Below are 18,429 nucleotides of genomic sequence, written 5' to 3' on the forward strand. Positions count from 1 at the left end.
GGTGTATTATGAATGTATAAATAGTATTAAATACTGTTAATGAACATGTGTTTATATAAAAGAGCTGAGACATAGATTTAACCATAATAAAATAGAGAAACATTCCCCAGACATAATATTGGAACGTTTTAAAATATGTTGCGGAGTTTGGGCTGAGTTGTGAGTCTTGTAAACACCGAGTGTGGTATTAGTTAACGGGCTAGAGGTGTGAGGGATTGTCTCGTGATGATCCATTTACACGATTCCTTCACTATTACACATGGTAAGTTAGCGAGTATGTTACCGTATTCTTTTTTGGGATGTGATAATTATATTAGTGCGATATTTATATAATTTCAGATATGTAACAAAGTGCTTGTGAAAAAGTCATTTGTTTGTTTATATATGTTTAAACTATTTTCTTTTCTTTGCTCATTGCTTAGTATATAAATATATATGGGGCCTGAGGGCTGAATTGACAGCGCTCGGAATTCGTAGTCCTAAGAGTCCGGGTTCGATTCCCGGCGGAGACAAATGGGCAGAGTTTCTTTCACTCTGATGCTCCTGTTTACCTAACAATTAATAAGAGTTAAACAGCTGCTGTGGGCTGCTTCCTGGGTGTGTGTGTGTCTAGAAAAAAATAATCAGTTGATTAATTGGCAGTTGAAAGGCGGGCCCAAAGAGCCAGATCTCAACCCCCGCAAGCACAACTAGGAGAGTACAATTATGTGAGTATATATGCATTACTTTATTACAGTAAATTCTTTAACCAATAGCAATAAATTATATCACAAATAAATCATAAAACCGTGATATATCAATGATAAAATTATTTGATATAATGAGGTGACTTGAACCAGCGTTTTTGTGATTCCCAGACGCTCGACTTAACCCACTCAGCCACGATATGACAAGCCAGACAACCCGGAACTCTACTGAACTCATTGAGAAAGTCTGGAGCCACCAACTCGTGCCACAACCGGTGTTTTATGATTGATCCGCCTACATTCTGGCCTGTGTAAGGGTGTTCACAACCTTACGCCATCCAGAGGAACACAATGAAATCACGCTAGTTCAAGTTACCTTATTGTGTCAAAGCAATTTCTCCAACTCTTCCTCCTGTTTAGATAATACTTGTTGTCACGATTGTCAATAGTCACGCATTCGTATGAACTTAGCTTTTAGATAGTAGTATACTGACTAGTAAGGAATTAAAAAAAAATGAAGCTAAAACAAACATAAATATTTTTAGGCCTAGTCTAGCACAAATACGTACTACATTAGGCCTCAGATATCGTTTATTAGGCTTAAGAAGGTTACGTTAGATTAGTTTAGTTTGTCAAAGCAACACAAGTAATACATTTTTTTAGGTTTGTCCAGATCAATAGTGCCAATTTCTACGTTCTAATTTCGTTGTTCGTCGGTATATATACTATGGTCCTCATCGTTACTATAAGTACTACCAAAACAGGAGCATGGGCTGTTTTCTTATTTATATGTGGTGTCATTTTGATTTCTTTGTCTTGTGAAGGAGTTGCATAAGGCTGTGAGCACTATTACCCACAGGCCATAGTGCAGGCGGGCCAATTGTAAAACCCTGGCTGTGGCTTCCAAAGCTTCCCAGGGAATTCAGAAGAATTCTGAGTTGATTGATTATTTTTTTTCTATTGTGACCGAGTGGGTTGAGGCGAGCATTTGTGAATGACCAGAACTCTGGTTGAAGTCACCTCATTACCTCAAATGATTTTCTCAATAAATAATAGCTACAACTTAATAATTGGTAAATTAAATTATATTGTAATTTAGATGTGGTTGTTGAGTATTATTTAATTGGGACAACATGTACAAGGTTTCAATATAGATCATCTTGGTGGTTTATTTCTTCATATCACTACATGAGTGTAGGTACCACTGTCCTTCTGTGTGTCATCTACGGTTTCCACAGATTGTTTCCAAGAAACTCAGTTGACGTCACTAATAAATAAATCTGAAAATTAAGTAAATGCTGTTTGGTGAAGCGTCAGGATCACGTGTCGAAAAAGAGCCTCTGACGCCCTTTCGACTACCTCCCACAGTATGGGTATGGGGTGCATAATAAAGAAATGATATGAAATGTAAAAATAGTAACGAAAGATTTGGATATATCCTTTCTGATGAAGAGAGACTTTTCTGCGACACTTTTTAGTTACACTGATAAATCATGTCCGTGTTTGTGTAATATTTAATGAGTGTGCGGTAAGTAGTCCATCCTATATTCCAGACGTCTGACTCGACCATCTGTGTCTTTTGTTTACCTTAAAGAATATTGGACAATCTTAGAGATTGGATACACAAGTAAAATTATGCTGTATAATGTTTTGCAATTTTATTTTGATTATATATAATATATACAAAATAATAAATAATCAAAAATTACTTTCAAACATAGAAAGATCTATAACTTTTCCGGAAAAACGGCTATTGACATGTTACTGGGGAGGACCATAGCTGGCGGAGGGACCAGAGGACTTGCCGCGGGCGGCGGCAGCGTCTTCTGCAGCAAGCGAAGGCGATCTGGTCCAGCACGAACTGGGGGATTGGATGGGGGAAGGCAGGAGCCACTGGCAGCAGGTCAGACTGGGGCTGGTAGCCGTTCTCGTCGGCGACGAACTTAACGAGGACGGGAGTGCCGTCAGGAGCAGTGTAGCTGAGGGGAAGATAACATTCCTGAGTATAAAACTGTTTTTGTATATTATTTTAGAAAGTCTTCCACACATGGACAACACTGTAAACTCTCATTTAATAAAACTCAATCATGAACTTACGAGTAAGAGCCAGAGCTGGCGATGGCACCAGAGGCTCCTGGAGCGCCAGCTTCTGACACCACGATGCCGTTGCCAGTCTCCACGTCAAGTTTGTAGCCGCCGTAATCCCCCTGCACAAAATCGTGTCTGATAATGGGCACCTCCTCGCTGGAGCCACCGTAGCGGGTAGGAGCCTGAGGGGCGCCGTACTGGGGGGCGGCGGCGGCCACGGCCACAACGACGGCGAGAATTACCTGTGTGTTGAGTTGAACAATCAAGAGCAATCATCACAGAAGATTCCTTCCTTTGCATCAACATGTCTGTTTTCTTACTTTATTTGAAGAATTGGAACTAGATTTATGATTTTCAATACTTAAAAGTATGTTAAAAGTACCAGGGATTAATCAATAACAATTGATTGACCTCCAGTATTTTTTATTAATTTTTTACAAAATATTAATATATGTTTTTGTGAGTTAATATTAGGATGTTTAATAACCAACACACACACGCACATCAATATATGACTTGTGTTTTATGAACTCTTTCACTTCATATCCGCTCCATGAACAATTTCATTACTATCAAGGAACACTTACAGACTTCATGTTGGCTGCTGACTGTGCAGGGGAACCCTGACCATCAGTTTATATAGCAGAACCCGGTCAAGCAGTTGCCAGTTGTGCTTCACCTACATCTCAGACCAGGTTTTTCAGTGACCTTGTATATCGTCTGTAATGATTTTCCAACCAAGTCATTAGTTTTTTATACGATAGTAGAATGTACTTCTGGGAAAGGTAGCTCAGTACTCGACGCTCAAGTGAAATTAGTCTGTCACAAAGAGTAGTTGTTGAGTTTAATATTTTTTCTCAAATTTTTATATCAATCCAATGTTTTATTTGTCACTATCAATATTTGTGTGCGTGGATGTCGGAGAGTACGTGGGTACTTACCTATCTGTGACTATATGGAATTGAGGTCTAGCTCTCTATACCCCGCCTACCAGCCTTGTTGTACTCGTTGCGTTAAAGCTTCCCAAGTCTAACAATCACTATCTTTGTCGAACCTTTCCTTAAAGTTGTGGCTGGAGGCGGCTTCCACAACTTCTTCTCTAAGTGCATTCCACATGTTGATCACCCATACAGGGTACCAGTATTTCCTTACATTTCTTCGACTCATTTGCGATTCCAGGTTCCACTTGTGTCCTCTTGTCCTGCTGTCTCTCACCTTAACGAGGCTGTTCTTGTCCACCTTGTCTATTCCCATTAGTATCTTGTACGTTGTTACCATGTCTAATTTTTTTCTTCTTCCCTCCATGGTTGTGAGATCCATTTCAATCAGTCTATCCTCATAACTTAACCCTCTAAGCTCTGGCACTAATCTAGTCGCAATCCTTTGCACGTTTTCGATTTTAGTTTTATGTTTCACATGGTATGGATTCCAAGCAGGTGCTGCATATTCCAGTAATGATCTAACAAAATTTGTCTATATTTCTTTGAACGCATCCTAATTTAGGTTTCTAAACGATGTTCTAATGTTTGCCAGCGTCCCATATGCAGCCGATGTCAGCCTGCCTACGTGTGCCTCTGGTGTTATGGTTGGAATTATATCCACTCCTAAATCCCTTTCTCTCTCAGATTGCCGTATTTGCCTTACATTAATGATGTAGAGACCTTCTAGTCTTTATTTTCCCTTCCCCATCTTCACTGCCTTACACTTATTAGGATTGAACTCCAGCAACCATTTGTTTGTCCACTCCTGGAGTTTGTTATTGTCATTCTATAACATTTTGCAGTCCTCCTCTGTTTTCACATTCCTCGTTATTTTGGCATCGTCCGCAAATATTGACATGTAGGAGCTCACTTCCTCGGGTAGATCATTAATATAAATTAGGAGTAGTGGTGGTCCCAGGATCGATCCTAGGGGGACCCCATTAGTGTGGAGTCCCCCAAGCTCTGTTGCATCTGCACATTTCTGAGCAATAACTTCCATCATTTCATCTTTTGTCATCCCTTGCAGTTCCCTCTCCCACTGGACTTCATTCAGAAAATCCTCACGATTTGAAGTCTCCACGTCTGCAGCCTCTCATATTCCTTAGCTTGTTTCTTGGTCTATCCAGTTCCTTTAACTTCATGATGTACTGAAGCATGATTCAATTCAAATTCAAATTTAAATAAGTTTATTGAGGTATAAATACACACGAAGGGATGAGGTAGCAAAAGCTATTCTCAACGTGTTCATAGACATATATAGACATATCACAAACAATGAACATATTTCGGGACATTCTAAGTGATAAATGTATACATTTCTTTGAAGTACGATAATGTAGTAGTCACTTGCCCCCAGGGGCACCTCAGACTCTATCTTCTTCACATTCGCCTCATTTTGGGTGGACACCAAGGTGGATCAACTTCCCTTACTTTTGTTGGTTCTGTAATATGTTGTTAGTAGATGTAAGCGTAGGTGTTGATGTGTGTGTGTGGACGTTCTGCTCTTTGGTCCCGCCTCTCAACCGTCAATCTACTGGTGTACAAATTCCTGAGCTTCTCGAGCTCTATAATATCTACTTTTGAAACTGTGTATGAAGTTAGTCTCAACCACATCACTTCCTAGTGTATTCCATTTACTAACTACTCTGACACTGAAAAAGTTATTTCTAATGTCTCTGTGGCTCATTTGAGTACTCAGCTTCCACCTGTACCTAGTGGCATATCTCTGAACTTTTTCCAGCTTCGTCTTGAGCTTGACAAGTTACGGGCTCCATGCTGGGGCCGCATACTCCAGGATTGGTCTTACATATGTGGTATACAAAGTTCTGAAATATTCCGTGTACAGGTTCCTGAAGGCAGTTCTAATGTTAGCCAGCCTCGTATATGCCACTGATGTTATTCTTTTGATCTGGACTTCAGGAAACAGGTTTAGCGTGATATCAACTCCTAGATCTTTCTCTCTGTCCGTCTTGGTGTGTGCACGTGGTTGTTCATGTATGCGTGGTTGTTGGTGTGTCCGTGGACGTTGAGGCCTGCGTGGGTGTTGGTGTGTGCATCTTTGCATGCGTATGGTCGAACCCCACTTAGTGTACTGAGGAATGAATGTTAATTTCACATTACCGAGAGCCTCACACTATAAGATTTGAGTGAGGAACAGTATACAGTCAGCGATTGTCTTGGCGGCTCTCCGGCAAGCTGCCGGTGGCTATGACATGTAACTTTCAACCACCCAACAGTAATTGTGAAGCAGGACTTATATATAGATTTGCGTATGGTGTTCTACTGTAAACAAGTAGAATATGACTTTAAAGAGATATGTGCTTTTGTTTAAACGTTCTCTGCTGTTTGAAACCGTTCCCGGCCGTGTTCCCTTCAGTGCTAATAAAAATAGTATATCATATGTATACTCAAACGAAGGCCTTTCAAAACTTCATGATTGACGAATGAAGTTTATTATGAAGTTTATCTGGCTTCGAAATGATGTCATTAACACTGTACAAAATAAATATTAATTTAACCTTAAAGTTAGCTTACAAATCTCGTCTCGATTTCATTAATATACACAAACAGTTGAACCAGAGATGATAGGGATGTGAGGCGCAGTTATGCCACGATGCAAAGCTTCGAATATGATGTACGAAAAAAATGAGTCATTAATTAACTATTTATATAACGGACAATGCAGCAATCACAAACATTTTGTTAGTACAAAACCTCTCATTGGACTCGTTTCGTTAAGCCTTTGACTATTCAGTTCGTACATATGTAATTACTAAACCACTGTAACCTACAATTTAGGAAAACTTCACTGACAATCATTTAGTCAGTAACAAGGCTGACATGGACCTTCAACCAGTAGTAAGACTGACGTGGACATTTTACCTATAACAAGTCTGACATGACTGTTAGTTAAGAGCTAAGCTGACATTGACTTTTATCAATAAGCAAGTCTGACATGGAATTTTAGCCAATAACAAATCTAATTCGTACTTTTAGCCAGAAGCAAGTTTGACAAAGACCTTTAGTCAGTGGAGGCTAAGTAGTACAGTAAGGTTCGTTCACGACTCACAATCGGGAATGCCTATTACCAAATGCTCCTGTTCACCTAGCACTAAATAGGTACTCGGGAGTTAATCAACTGTTGTGGAGTCGCGTCCTGGGTAGGGTCAGTAGTTCGACCTTGGAGGGACCTCGATACAAGCTTAACGTATAATCATACTCAGACTGCCTGCCCTCGACAAAATGAATTATAATTATTAAAGTATACTAACGTTGAACATGTACCACTATGAGAGTGAGTGTCGAGTAGCCTACAGTATTGCTACATCCTCCAGCCGCCTCATACACTTTGACCCACAAAAAAAAAAAAAACTCTACGAGATAAAGGTTAGTGAAAGGCACAAACCTGTAACTCATTGGTTATTATTTTAAATAGTTATAGCAAGGGCAAAGCTGTCGGCTCAAAAATACATAGTTTTGGCGAGGAAAACATATATGTCTGGGATCCAAATATCGTGTCTTAGGGAATTCTAAAATCGACCTGCTGTTTATTTTACAAGATAACGTGAATACAGAAGTGAAACAGCGTATCGTTAAATTATGTGCAATATAACTTGGCACTTTAACTGTAAGAAGCTGCGAGTGCATGTATAGGGTAACCGAACTTAAGGGACTCCACAACTCTCATGCTGGGGAAAACAGAAACCGTGCAAGTAGGAGTAACTTAAAAATGACTAATGAACGAAACTTGAAGAGGTGAAATAATTCGGAAATTAAATATCATTTGAACTTGAAGAAAATGCCCACCATTTATAAAATACTTAATCACAGGAAAGTGAGGTTTCCAGGACAAAACGGATGTGACACGGTTGCATAATTTAATGACAGAATCCAGAGGCTTGAGATAAGAGTTTTCAAAATGGATCCGATTATCAGCTGGAGTGTTCTTTAACATAAATATCAAAAACTTAAATTTTATGAAATTCATTGTACAAAATTGTAAGTACCTCAAGGATTGATGAAACTGAAACTACTGGAAATCAAAACTGCAAAATAGGGAAATCAGCGAGGGCTTAAAATAAAGATCTAAATTAAGTGTGAAGACGAGTGCAAAGTGAAGTGAAGATCTTTTGTGATAAGTAAGAGAACGAATCAGGATACATTAGGTATTCAATAGATATATATAAATATGTTCAATGACCGAATATTCATAAAGTATGTTTATTACAGTAATATGGACCTGAAAATTTTCAGTAATTAGTATATTTTTTGTTTGTTAAATCTTAAAAAAAAATCGGCTGTTAACCGATTTTGTTAAATCAGCTATTAACAATGCAGCAATATTTTACTGCTAATATATTATACTTTTAAACTCCTGCTCTTTAAAATAACAAATACAAATTGAGGTCAAAATGTCAATAAATAAATACTATTGGTGTATATGTTGCTATCAGAACGTCTCTTGAAATACTTCAATGATGAACTCAAATAAACATTTCAACTCAGCGCATTTTGCTATTGTCAGCAGGCATAGAAAGTAAATGAAACAAATCGATATTAAATTCAAAACTAAATTTATTTACATCAACAAATAACTCTAGTGTATATAAATAGTTCAGTGAATCTCTCCAATCAAATATTTAACTGTTGACTAAAATCGTAGACGTCTCATTCATCACGTTACTGAGGAGGACCGTAGCTGGCGGAGGGACCAGAGGACTTGCCGCGGGCGGCAGCAGCGTCTTCCTCAGCGGCGAAGGCGATCTGGTCCAGAACGAACTGGGGGATTGGGTGGGGGAAGGCAGGAGCCACTGGCAGCAGGTCAGACTGGGGCTGGTAGCCGTTCTCATCGGCGACGAACTTAACGTGGACGGGAGTGCCGTCAGGAGCAGTGTAGCTGAGGGAAAGATAACATTCCTGAGCATAAAGCTGTTTTTATATATTATTTTAGAAAGTCGTCCAAACACGGACAACACTGTAAACTCTCATTTAATTAAAATAAATCACGAACTTACGAGTAAGAGCCAGAGCTGGCGATGGCACCAGAGGCTCCTGGAGCGCCAGCTTCTGACACCCACGATGCCGTTGCCAGTCTCCACGTCAAGTTTGTAGCCGCCATAATCCCCCTGCACAAAATTGTGCCTGATAATGGGCACCTCCTCGCTGGAGCCACCGTAGCGGGTAGGAGCCTGAGGGGCGCCGTACTGGGGGGCGGCGGCGGCCACGGCCACAACGACGGCGAGAATTACCTGTAAGACCCATAATATGAATTGACTGACGACTGTAGTGAACCTTTATTGACACGGAATTATTCTTAATTACACTATAAAAGAAAATTAAGCTGACAATTCATATGTATGTGATACGATGAGAGAGCATTATAAGCTCTGATCTGTATAATTGTATATTACATCTGCATTACCTGTATTATATTTTAAAAAGTCTAGTTGAATTTATATATATTTTGACCTTACATCTTGAAGTTTTGTCTTAAGACACGTAACACTCAAGCTGTTATCCATACACTTACAAATTTCATGTTGCTTGACTCTGAGCGTCTGATGCCGGAGAACTTGAGCGGCCGTATTTATAGTGCCAGCAGGTGGCACAGGTGCCAATTATGCTTTACTTACGGTATGGATCAAGTTTTTCCGCGACCATTTGTACGGCTGTTAGGGGTTCACAGCCTCGCCATTACAGTTCTTTTTATAAGCTATGAATGAAATGCATTTCTACTAAGAGAGGTCTAGAGTTAGCACTAACCTTGAACTATGGTAACTTTCTCTGATGTTAGCCTATGAACAATAACATTATTTCTTCCATAATCTTACTTTATTGGGCGCGATTTTGATTTAAGTACAGTTTATTTTAATACATGTTCACGAATTTTTTTTTACTTTCTTTCCTGGGCTACACTAGATAATATCTGATAATTTTCTCCATCAGATAATATCATAATGAGAAATTGTTCGTTTTGCATTAGATGCATCAAATTTGAACATTCTTGAACTACTGTTGCTATTTGCTTTGGAATGCAAATTGGGTGAGCAGTTGTGTATCACCTTGAACATTAAGGATATGGCGTAACAAAATACATCAACATCTGCGGTGAGTACCCAGACAGACAAGCTCCTTAATGATCAAGATAATTAACACTTGTAATGAATCCTCCTTACTTAAACTCCATTTCAATACTATAAAAACCTCTCTACTAGTGATTTGTATAATTATTTATGAACAGTTTTCTTATGTAACTAATTGGTGACATTTAACTTTCACCTTGTCATACTTTCATACTTTTTCAGAAGTCTTCCATTATTTTACTAAATCTAAGGTTCTTACACATGAAATGTTTCTGGAAACTGTAAACCTATAATCATATCTCTCCAAATGTTAACAAATGGCTTAGTACTTTCTCCTTATAATTATCTTACCTTACCCTTGCGGAAGTTGCTGGTCTGTCCGAGATGCATCCAGTCTGGGTTTTGTTGGACTGAGAGAAAACATGTTTACATCACTTGCAGCTTATAATTCTTTCAGCATCTAGATTGGGTCAGAAGGTCTCATTCTTCTATATTTTAAGAAAGGTTACTTTGGTCGGCGGCCTTTGATGTCTTCTTACGTATTGTTGTCTAACACCCTTCGGGTTCCGTGAGGTGGTTCCTGGTTCTCGCAGTCACAAGTCGTTCTGGTATGTACTTTACGGCCCTTCTGTACAGATGTCATTGGGAGAGAAAGTTGAGTCTTCTGTTCGATGGCTGGTTTTCAAAGGTCATGTGAAGCTGATAAGTTCTAATTCCATCGTTTAACGGAAAATTCGCAGCAAAACGAAAAGACCTGTGTTGAACACACACAAACACTGTATTTTCCTCGTGTTGGTATTTGACAGTTGGACTTGTAGAGGGTGTTGCTTAATGAGTGCTGGAAGTTGTTTGAATCTGTATAATAATTTTTATAGATTTCATGGATTATTGCTGCCCATGTTAATCGCAGCTTCATCTGCAATGTTATCCTTCTTATTCCTACATGACTTAGTATTGTGAGCTGTTGAAAAAGAAATGAGTACACTATGCACAGAAGCTCTTAATCAGTACCCCAGGGTAAGTTATTTACCACTTGCAATTAACATGCAGATTATATATATATATATATATATATATATATATATATATATATATATATATATATATATATATATATATATATATATATATATATATATACATATATATATATATATAGGTATAGTAACATTGTTGATAACGAACTACTGTGTTCACTGTACTTATTATGTATAATAATTTAATATTGCATATGGGAGTTAATAATTTATTATAATAGTTACATGTTTTCTTCAACGTCGTAACTAGATCATATTGCAGTGTATTGGCAGAGTCACACAACGTTAGCTGTGCTTTGCGCTGTATATTTCCTTTTGTTTTCTAAGACAAAAAATTGATACGTTTAATAATTTCTGGAATTTTATTCTTTACAATGAAGTGAACCTGCGATTTACTGCAACGTAAGCTTAGATTGAATTACATCTTACATAGTCCAAGTTGCAATTCTGAAATGTGTGACTCCCTAACGTTATTAACGCTCTTTACATTTCATATGATCTAGTTCACCATTCAAGTTGAACTGTTAGATATACATGCAGTATAGTCTAATTCCAGATGGAACAAAATTTGTTAGTCAACTGATTTTGTTATTTGTCCCATATAGTGTTTGATATATTTGACTGTGTTAAACTCTTCTGCGATCTCTCGCCCTGTAACACTTATTAGCGTTGTTGTAGTAGCTGAAGATTATATTTATTGTTTTCTTTATTTGCTGAAAGCATGGCAAGAGTTTTGACTTAAAAATGTTCTGGAGAATCCATATGTGATGGGATACAAAGGTGTTTGACTCTACTTAACAAAAATACTTAATAAAATTGAGATTATATATGCTTAAATTTTAAATTTTCACAGTGTTAGACAATGAAATACAGACGGTTCATAGGTCTGGGTCCCTCTCCTAAGTTCTTGGTTTCATTGACCTCAGTGACACCTTAAAACATAGATGAGGACAAGTACAGATAATATAAGTGTACGTTTATCATTCTTTTTATGTTAAAGAAATCTTGGAAGATCCGGAGTCTTTATGCGGTTTACATAATTATTTTTATTAATTATGCTTATGTTTCTTTGTTTTGTTTTTCATTGTCGGAAACAAGAGGTTTGTTAGGCTTACCGAGATTCTTTCCTAGGCCCACGACAACCTCAGTATGCATCTTATCTCCCAGGTGCTCGTTTACTGCTTATATTTACTGATGGTTGCTTCAGTAAAGTTGCATCAGGTGTAGGGAAAGGTGACCAGACGTCTCCGTCATATTTGGGAATCGAACCTGGGTTTTTTTCAGTTGTGAGCCCACTGCGCTGACCTCTTCGCAATGTCTGTCTTCAATGATAAGAATGTTACAGTTTGATTATAAACTGTTTGAGCTGGTAAAAAAGATATCAAGTTGGAGATGAAGGTATTTAGAGCAGTGTTTGCAATAACCTTGAACGCTTCGAGTAGAGCTAACATTGCAACTCGTAAGGTTGATGCCTGATTATTGATTAACAGTTCTCTAAATTTTATTGCGATTTGGTCTAAATAAAATTACTTCACTTCTCATCCTGCACGTTCCCAAACTGATAGAGTCGTCAGTGTCTCTAGTCTATGATAAGATCTGTATGATAAGTTTATTGGCGGGGTATCGGCCTGTTGAGGGAAACTGCTACAGTTCCTTTAACTCTGTACAACAAGTGCAATCCAATCATTTTAATGTGAGCAGCTGTTCTTTGAATTCATACAAAGAACAAACAAAGAATCGCTAGTTTCATTGCGAATGTGTTTTAATAATTATATTGATCCGATGTTATTTTCATTACCCCAAACACAAGTTGTTGATTTATTACAAAAAAATCATCTCTATTGCGAGAGAACACACACACAGTTGTTTTCGCATATTGAGAAATCTGGTTGTTGTTAGAAGGCGAGAACAATTCTCTTGGATTCATTTTACCTTTTTACAAGTTTATCAATTTCGTGGCAATTCCTTCTTTTTTTTAATTTATTTAATGGAGATTGAAATTTACGAAAATTCTTATTCTAGAATTGTGTTGGTGCTCTTGTTGGCTACGGCTGCTCGGACTGTGAGGCCAGCATCCTTCACTAGCTTGGAGGAGTTGTGTCCGATAGTGCTGCAGGTCTCCTAGTTGTCTGGGGGTCGGCGGCTATTCCCGACTTTCTGTCCAATCTGGGTGTTAGCGCAAGTTTGCCGTTAAGTTTGCTAGCTGCTGTAGCATGTCTGTTCTCGCCTAACACTATATATCACTATATGCACATAACAACAGTTTATTGTTTAGTAGCATGACAATACTTTCTCCTTTAGAGCCATTGTCCAATAATGTTTATTTAATTTACCATGAGGTCCACTGGTTAGACCCGTTAGACTTGGACTTTGCAACTTCATTTAATGGAACATTTGTTCATAAAATATTTTTAGTAATTAGATCCACCAACAGTTCTGTTGTTTTAATATTATATTTTTTAATTTATAATATTCTTTGAATCTAAACATAAAAATACACCATATACTTAAAATTAAAAAATAGTAGGAAACATGCTTATATTTTTCCTATATTCAATATTGACAGAAATGTAAATATTTATAATATCTCCATATATAAAAGCAACATTCACTTGCCCGTGCACACTATTTGGTCGAGTCGTTCCCAGTGAATATATATATACGAAACTTGGCTCTAACTCCAGCAACAACAACACGCCCGTATCATGTTTTCTTCGTTTCATTTAAAAATACATACATAATATCGCTAAATATACCTTACTAAATAATTGCTTCCCCCAATTATTTTACCGACGCCTATAGCCGCATAATTTGAATAACCAAAAGTGTAAATATCGTCACAATAATAAGTCAACAAAGCCTAAGTAAACAGTAAGGGTAAATATCAAGAGGACAAGTATATCCGTTGTTCAGGGTTATTATATATCCTCCTATATTCTGCTCAGTAAGGTGCAGCCGCTTAGTTAGCGTAGCTTCTTCACGGTCAAGTGAGTCATGCATGGATGTAATATTTAGAGGCATTCAAATAGGAAGCTTCAGGCAGCAGGTATGTGTGGATACTGCATGCTTCTAGGATTCATGTGTATCGCTCTCGATGGGTTAAGTGAATCAGTGTAGGTTTTGACTCAAAACGGTAAATGCGTCATGTTGTTGTTGTTTTAGATTCAGCTACTGGGAACAAAAGTTCCAGGTAGCACGGGCTACGGTGAGCCCGTTGTGGACTTACCTGATGCCTGGTTGATACCTGGTTGATGGGGTTCTGGGAGTTCTTCTACTCCCCAAGCCCGGCCCGGGGTCAGACTTGACTTGTAAGAGTTTGGCACAGGAGCGAGGCTGTAACTGAAAATGCGTCAATCTTTAATGATTTTAATATAAAGTGATGATTGATGAAGATTAAGCCACCCAAGAAGTGGCACGGGCATGAGTTGTCCGTACGTTATTTAAAGATTGATTGATTGGTGAAGAATAAGCCACCACAAGAAGTGACACGGACATGAGTAGCCCGTAGGTGGTAGATGTTTGGAGTGAATGTGGTGTTTGGTCGTGTAACATCTTAAAGTGTCTCTGGGCCTGTCGTGTAAGGATGTTGTTGTTTTAAATTTCAGTCCCGAGTTTTTTGAAACTCGGGACTAAAGTGTCCATGTAGCACAGGGCTTTGGTGAGCCCGTAACATTGAAGGATCTTGTTGTTTTAGATTCAGCTACCCGGAAATTGTTTTTCATGTAGCACGGGCTATAGTGAGCCCGTAATTGAGTTCGGGTATTCACGATAACCTTGTTACTCTGATATGTGGGTCAAAGTTTTAAATGAAGGTAGAGTTTCCTTCTTTTCGAACAGTTTTTAGTCTTATGTTTTAAATAACATTATCTTGGTGGCGGATATAGATGCACAGTGTTCACTAGTGAGTCTCATTCTTCAACTGCTTTTTTAACCATTGTAGTCGCTGGGGATTTTGCATTTAATGCAGCTGCTCTTATTGGTTGAGTGTTGAGTTTGATGCGCAGGGCTTCAGTTGTTTCATATTTCAGTACGTAATGTAATAGAGGCATTTCTGCATCCGTTCCACAGATATGACACTCTTTATGTATAGAGGTTATTACCTCCCAGCAGCACTTGTAACCAAGTCTGAGTCTGTGTATGGCTACTGCAATGTCTCTGGATAGGTTTTTGCCAGGCTTGAGAGAGTAGTATCCAGTGGTTTGTTGGTACCACATCGCAGTCGATCTGCCTTCCGCTACTTTGGCTCTGTAGCAACTTTTGATAGTTGGGAGTATTTTCTTCTTGATTTTCTCCTTAATCTGTGAGAAACTTGGAGGTATTTTTACCTCTACAACAGTTAAAGCAGTGACAATTTTTGCAAGTGAATCTGCCTTTTCATGAACACTTTTAAGGACAACAGGCTGGCTTTAATACTCAAATGAAGTAAGGCGGAGAAAGTACTAAGCTAATGTGATTATACATTGAAATGAACAGTTTATTGATTTGCAAGTTCATTGGCTTTACTAGTGTAAGTAATGTAATCCATTGTATAATTAGCAAGAAACCACTACGACAGTAGAATACAATGCGTTTTACTGACATCTGTAAGGATTATAACCAGATAATACAAAGACAATGAAAAGACAACACAAATGTATCGTCAGCACAAAATATCACGAACGTCGATAAATAGTTAACTGAAAGCTTCTGAAAGATAACTTGACTGTTGACCTTGCCTTAGCTATCTGAGAGACCAGCGTCTTCCGCAGCAGCGAAGGCGATCTGCTCCACGAAGAAGTCGGGGATTGGGTGGGGGAACTCAGGAGCCACTGGCAGCAGGTCAGACTGGGGCTGGTAGCCGTTCTCGTCGGCGACTAACTTCACAACGACGTCACTAGCAGCAGGGCTGCATGAACACTAAATTGTGGATTGAATTAGCACAATTACTGAAAATCAATGTCAACTGCATAATACATCCGAATCTTCCATGAATTCTTTAAGATAATGAGAATGAAAAACGTACACCTATGTTAACTCTACTTGTCACCTATATTTGAATGTGTCATTGAGGTAAATGAAGCCATGAACCTACGAGAGGGACCCAGACCTGTGACATGACTGTATTTCATTGCAAAACACTGTGCAAATGTAAAATTTAAGCATATATAATCTTCCTTTTATAAATGTCCACAGCTTACACTAACATTATATCAATTTATAACCGAGTCTAGTCAGAAAAGCTTCTGATTGTATAAACATAACGTTTCTTGTAATTAAATAATTTTTTTGTACATTTTTTATCATTGCTTGGTATTGGAGAAAGTAAGCTCAGTTGAAGGTCAGTGTCACCTATTGGACGTTCTCGAGGGAAGGGCATTCCTCTCGTTATATACAAAAACTATAACTGGGAAGATGTGAAGTCATTACCGACGTTATACACAAGGTCGTGGAAAAACCTGATCTTAACCGTAAGTGAAGCAAATCTGGCAACTGTGTCTCCTGCTGCCGCTATAAATGGGATGTTCACTGCTGCTACTGAACCACACCTTCACAGTCAACCAACATGAAGACTGTAAGTGTATGATGGTGATATCTTAACTCTGGATATTGAGAGAGATAAAGCTTTAAGACGCGAGGTCATAATGTCTCTTAATTTCTGTGAAAAATACGTACATAGATAATGCTAACCAAATTATATATACACATATATATATATATATATATGTCGTACCTAGTAGCCAGAACTCACTTTTCAGCCTACTATGCAAGGCCCGATTTGCCTAATAAGCCAAGTTTTCCTGAATTAATATATTTTCTCAAATTTTTTTCTTATGAAATGATAAAGCTACCCATTTCATTATGTATGAGGTCAATTTTTTTTTATTGGAGTTAAAATTAACGAAGATATATGACCGAACCTAACCAACCCTACCTAACCTAACCTAACCTGTCTTTATAGGTCAGGTTAGGTTAGGTGGCCGAAAAAGTTAGGTTAGGTTAGGTTAGGTAGGTTAGGTAGTCGAAAAACAATTAATTCATGAAAACTTGGCTTATTAGGCAAATCTGGCCTTGAATAGTAGGCTGAGAAGTGCGTTCTGGCTACTAGGTACGACATATATATATATATATATATATATATATATATATATATATATATATATATATATATATATATATATATTGGGAAAAAGTTTAAACACAACAGCATTGTGATTGAAGTTGATTTTTTTATAGATATTTTACGTAAAATACCTTTTACTATTTAGAGGGTAAAGAAACACTAAACCATTTAATCGTTTAACTATATTTCTAAGCATTAAGTCAGCCATGTGATATCTTGAGGAATGCACTAGACACTTTATTATCAAGTTAAAGCTTACATGCAGAAACATACATATATATATAAGTGTGGGGTTCACCTCGCCCTACGATTCATCTAATTACCTTAATGGAAGGGAGTTCCGAAGGATCGGGTTGATTGATACCTGACTCCAGCTTCTTGTTTATCTAGAGGGACGATAGCAGACCCCGGTTGACAATAGCCTTAAAAATTAAATGCTGACCTCAAGCCTGACTTTGCAGTTTTCAGTAAATTCATGTTATCGATCCTACAGGTTATTTTCGCCGTCGTTGTGGCCGTGGCCGCCGCCGCCCCCCAGTACGGCGCCCCTCAGGCTCCTACCCGCTACGGTGGCTCCAGCGAGGAGGTGCCCATTATCAGGCACGATTTTGTGCAGGGGGATTATGGCGGCTACAAACTTGACGTGGAGACTGGCAACGGCATCGTGGTGTCAGAAGCTGGCGCTCCAGGAGCCTCTGGCGCCATCGCCAGCTCTGGCTCTTACTCGTAAGTTCATGATTGAGTTTTATTAAATGAGAATTTACAGCGTTGTCCATGTGTGGAAGACTTTCTAAAATAATATACAAAAACAGTTTTATACTCAGGAATGTTATCTTCCCCTCAGCTACACTGCTCCTGACGGCACTCCCGTCCTCGTTAAGTTCGTCGCCGACGAGAACGGCTACCAGCCCCAGTCTGACCTGCTGCCAGTGGCTCCTGCCTTCCCCCACCCAATCCCCCAGTTCGTGCTGGACCAGATCGCCTTCGCTGCTGCTGAAGACGCTGCTGCCGCCCGCGGCAAGACCTCTGGTCCCTCCGCCAGCTATGGTCCTCCCCAGTAACTTGCTAATTAATGAGACGCTCGTCCGTAAAGTTAACAGTTAAGACATCTTTGGAAACGCTCCGTGAACTATTTATGACCGTTAATGGTAATTTTGTAAGTTAAATAAATATGTTTTGAACTCTATTGATGTCTATTTCTTGGTTCTATGCAATCATGAGGTTATCTTGAGATGATTTCGGGAGCGTCCCCGCGACCCGGTTTGACCAGGCCACCTTTTTGTTACACATCCCCAGGAAGCAGTCCGCAGCAGCTGTCTATCTCCCAGGTATATATTTACTTCTAGGTGAACAGGAATATCAGGTTGAAAAAACTCTGCCTATTTGTTTCCGCCTCCACCGGGGATCGAACCCGGAACTTTAGGACTGCGAATCCCGAAAGCTGTCCATTCTGCC

At 38.8% G+C, this 18,429-nt stretch overlaps 3 protein-coding genes across 4 annotated transcripts; 1 reads left to right on the plus strand and 2 right to left on the minus strand.

Moving 5' to 3' along the window:
- Positions 1–243: 243 nt before the first annotated feature.
- LOC123755178 (cuticle protein CP14.6-like) lies at positions 244–18,160 on the plus strand. 2 transcript variants are annotated; one of them, XM_069332632.1, is made up of 3 exons: positions 244–262; positions 17,468–17,700; positions 17,819–18,160. In XM_069332632.1, exons 1-3 carry the CDS (start codon positions 260–262, stop codon positions 18,033–18,035), a joined length of 453 nt encoding a protein of 150 aa, XP_069188733.1. In that variant the 5' UTR covers positions 244–259; the 3' UTR covers positions 18,036–18,160. The 2 variants fall into 2 exon arrangements, with proteins under 2 accessions (XP_069188733.1, XP_045593613.1); XM_045737657.1 differs by lacking the exon at positions 244–262 and adding an exon at positions 16,399–16,425.
- LOC138369387 (cuticle protein CP14.6-like) lies at positions 2,330–3,380 on the minus strand. Its single transcript, XM_069332630.1, is given in 4 exon segments — positions 2,330–2,519; positions 2,521–2,665; positions 2,784–3,016; positions 3,362–3,380. Coding segments are annotated over 4 exon segments (459 nt in total). The 5' UTR covers positions 3,371–3,380; the 3' UTR covers positions 2,330–2,447.
- LOC138369388 (cuticle protein AMP1A-like) lies at positions 8,351–9,309 on the minus strand. The gene is given in 4 exon segments (XM_069332631.1): positions 8,351–8,651; positions 8,770–8,828; positions 8,830–9,003; positions 9,285–9,309. Coding segments are annotated over 4 exon segments (459 nt in total). The 5' UTR covers positions 9,294–9,309; the 3' UTR covers positions 8,351–8,434.
- Positions 18,161–18,429: the final 269 nt, after the last annotated feature.

Source organism: Procambarus clarkii, chromosome 28 (genome assembly GCF_040958095.1).
Source record: "Procambarus clarkii isolate CNS0578487 chromosome 28, FALCON_Pclarkii_2.0, whole genome shotgun sequence".
NCBI classification, from domain to species: domain Eukaryota; kingdom Metazoa; phylum Arthropoda; class Malacostraca; order Decapoda; family Cambaridae; genus Procambarus; species Procambarus clarkii.

Bases quoted from the DNA above. Each gene is read 5' to 3' on its own strand.
- LOC123755178 (XM_045737657.1), top strand. The intron at 17,701-17,818 runs GTAAGTTCATGA...TCTTCCCCTCAG, and splicing joins GCCAGCTCTGGCTCTTACTC to CTACACTGCTCCTGACGGCA.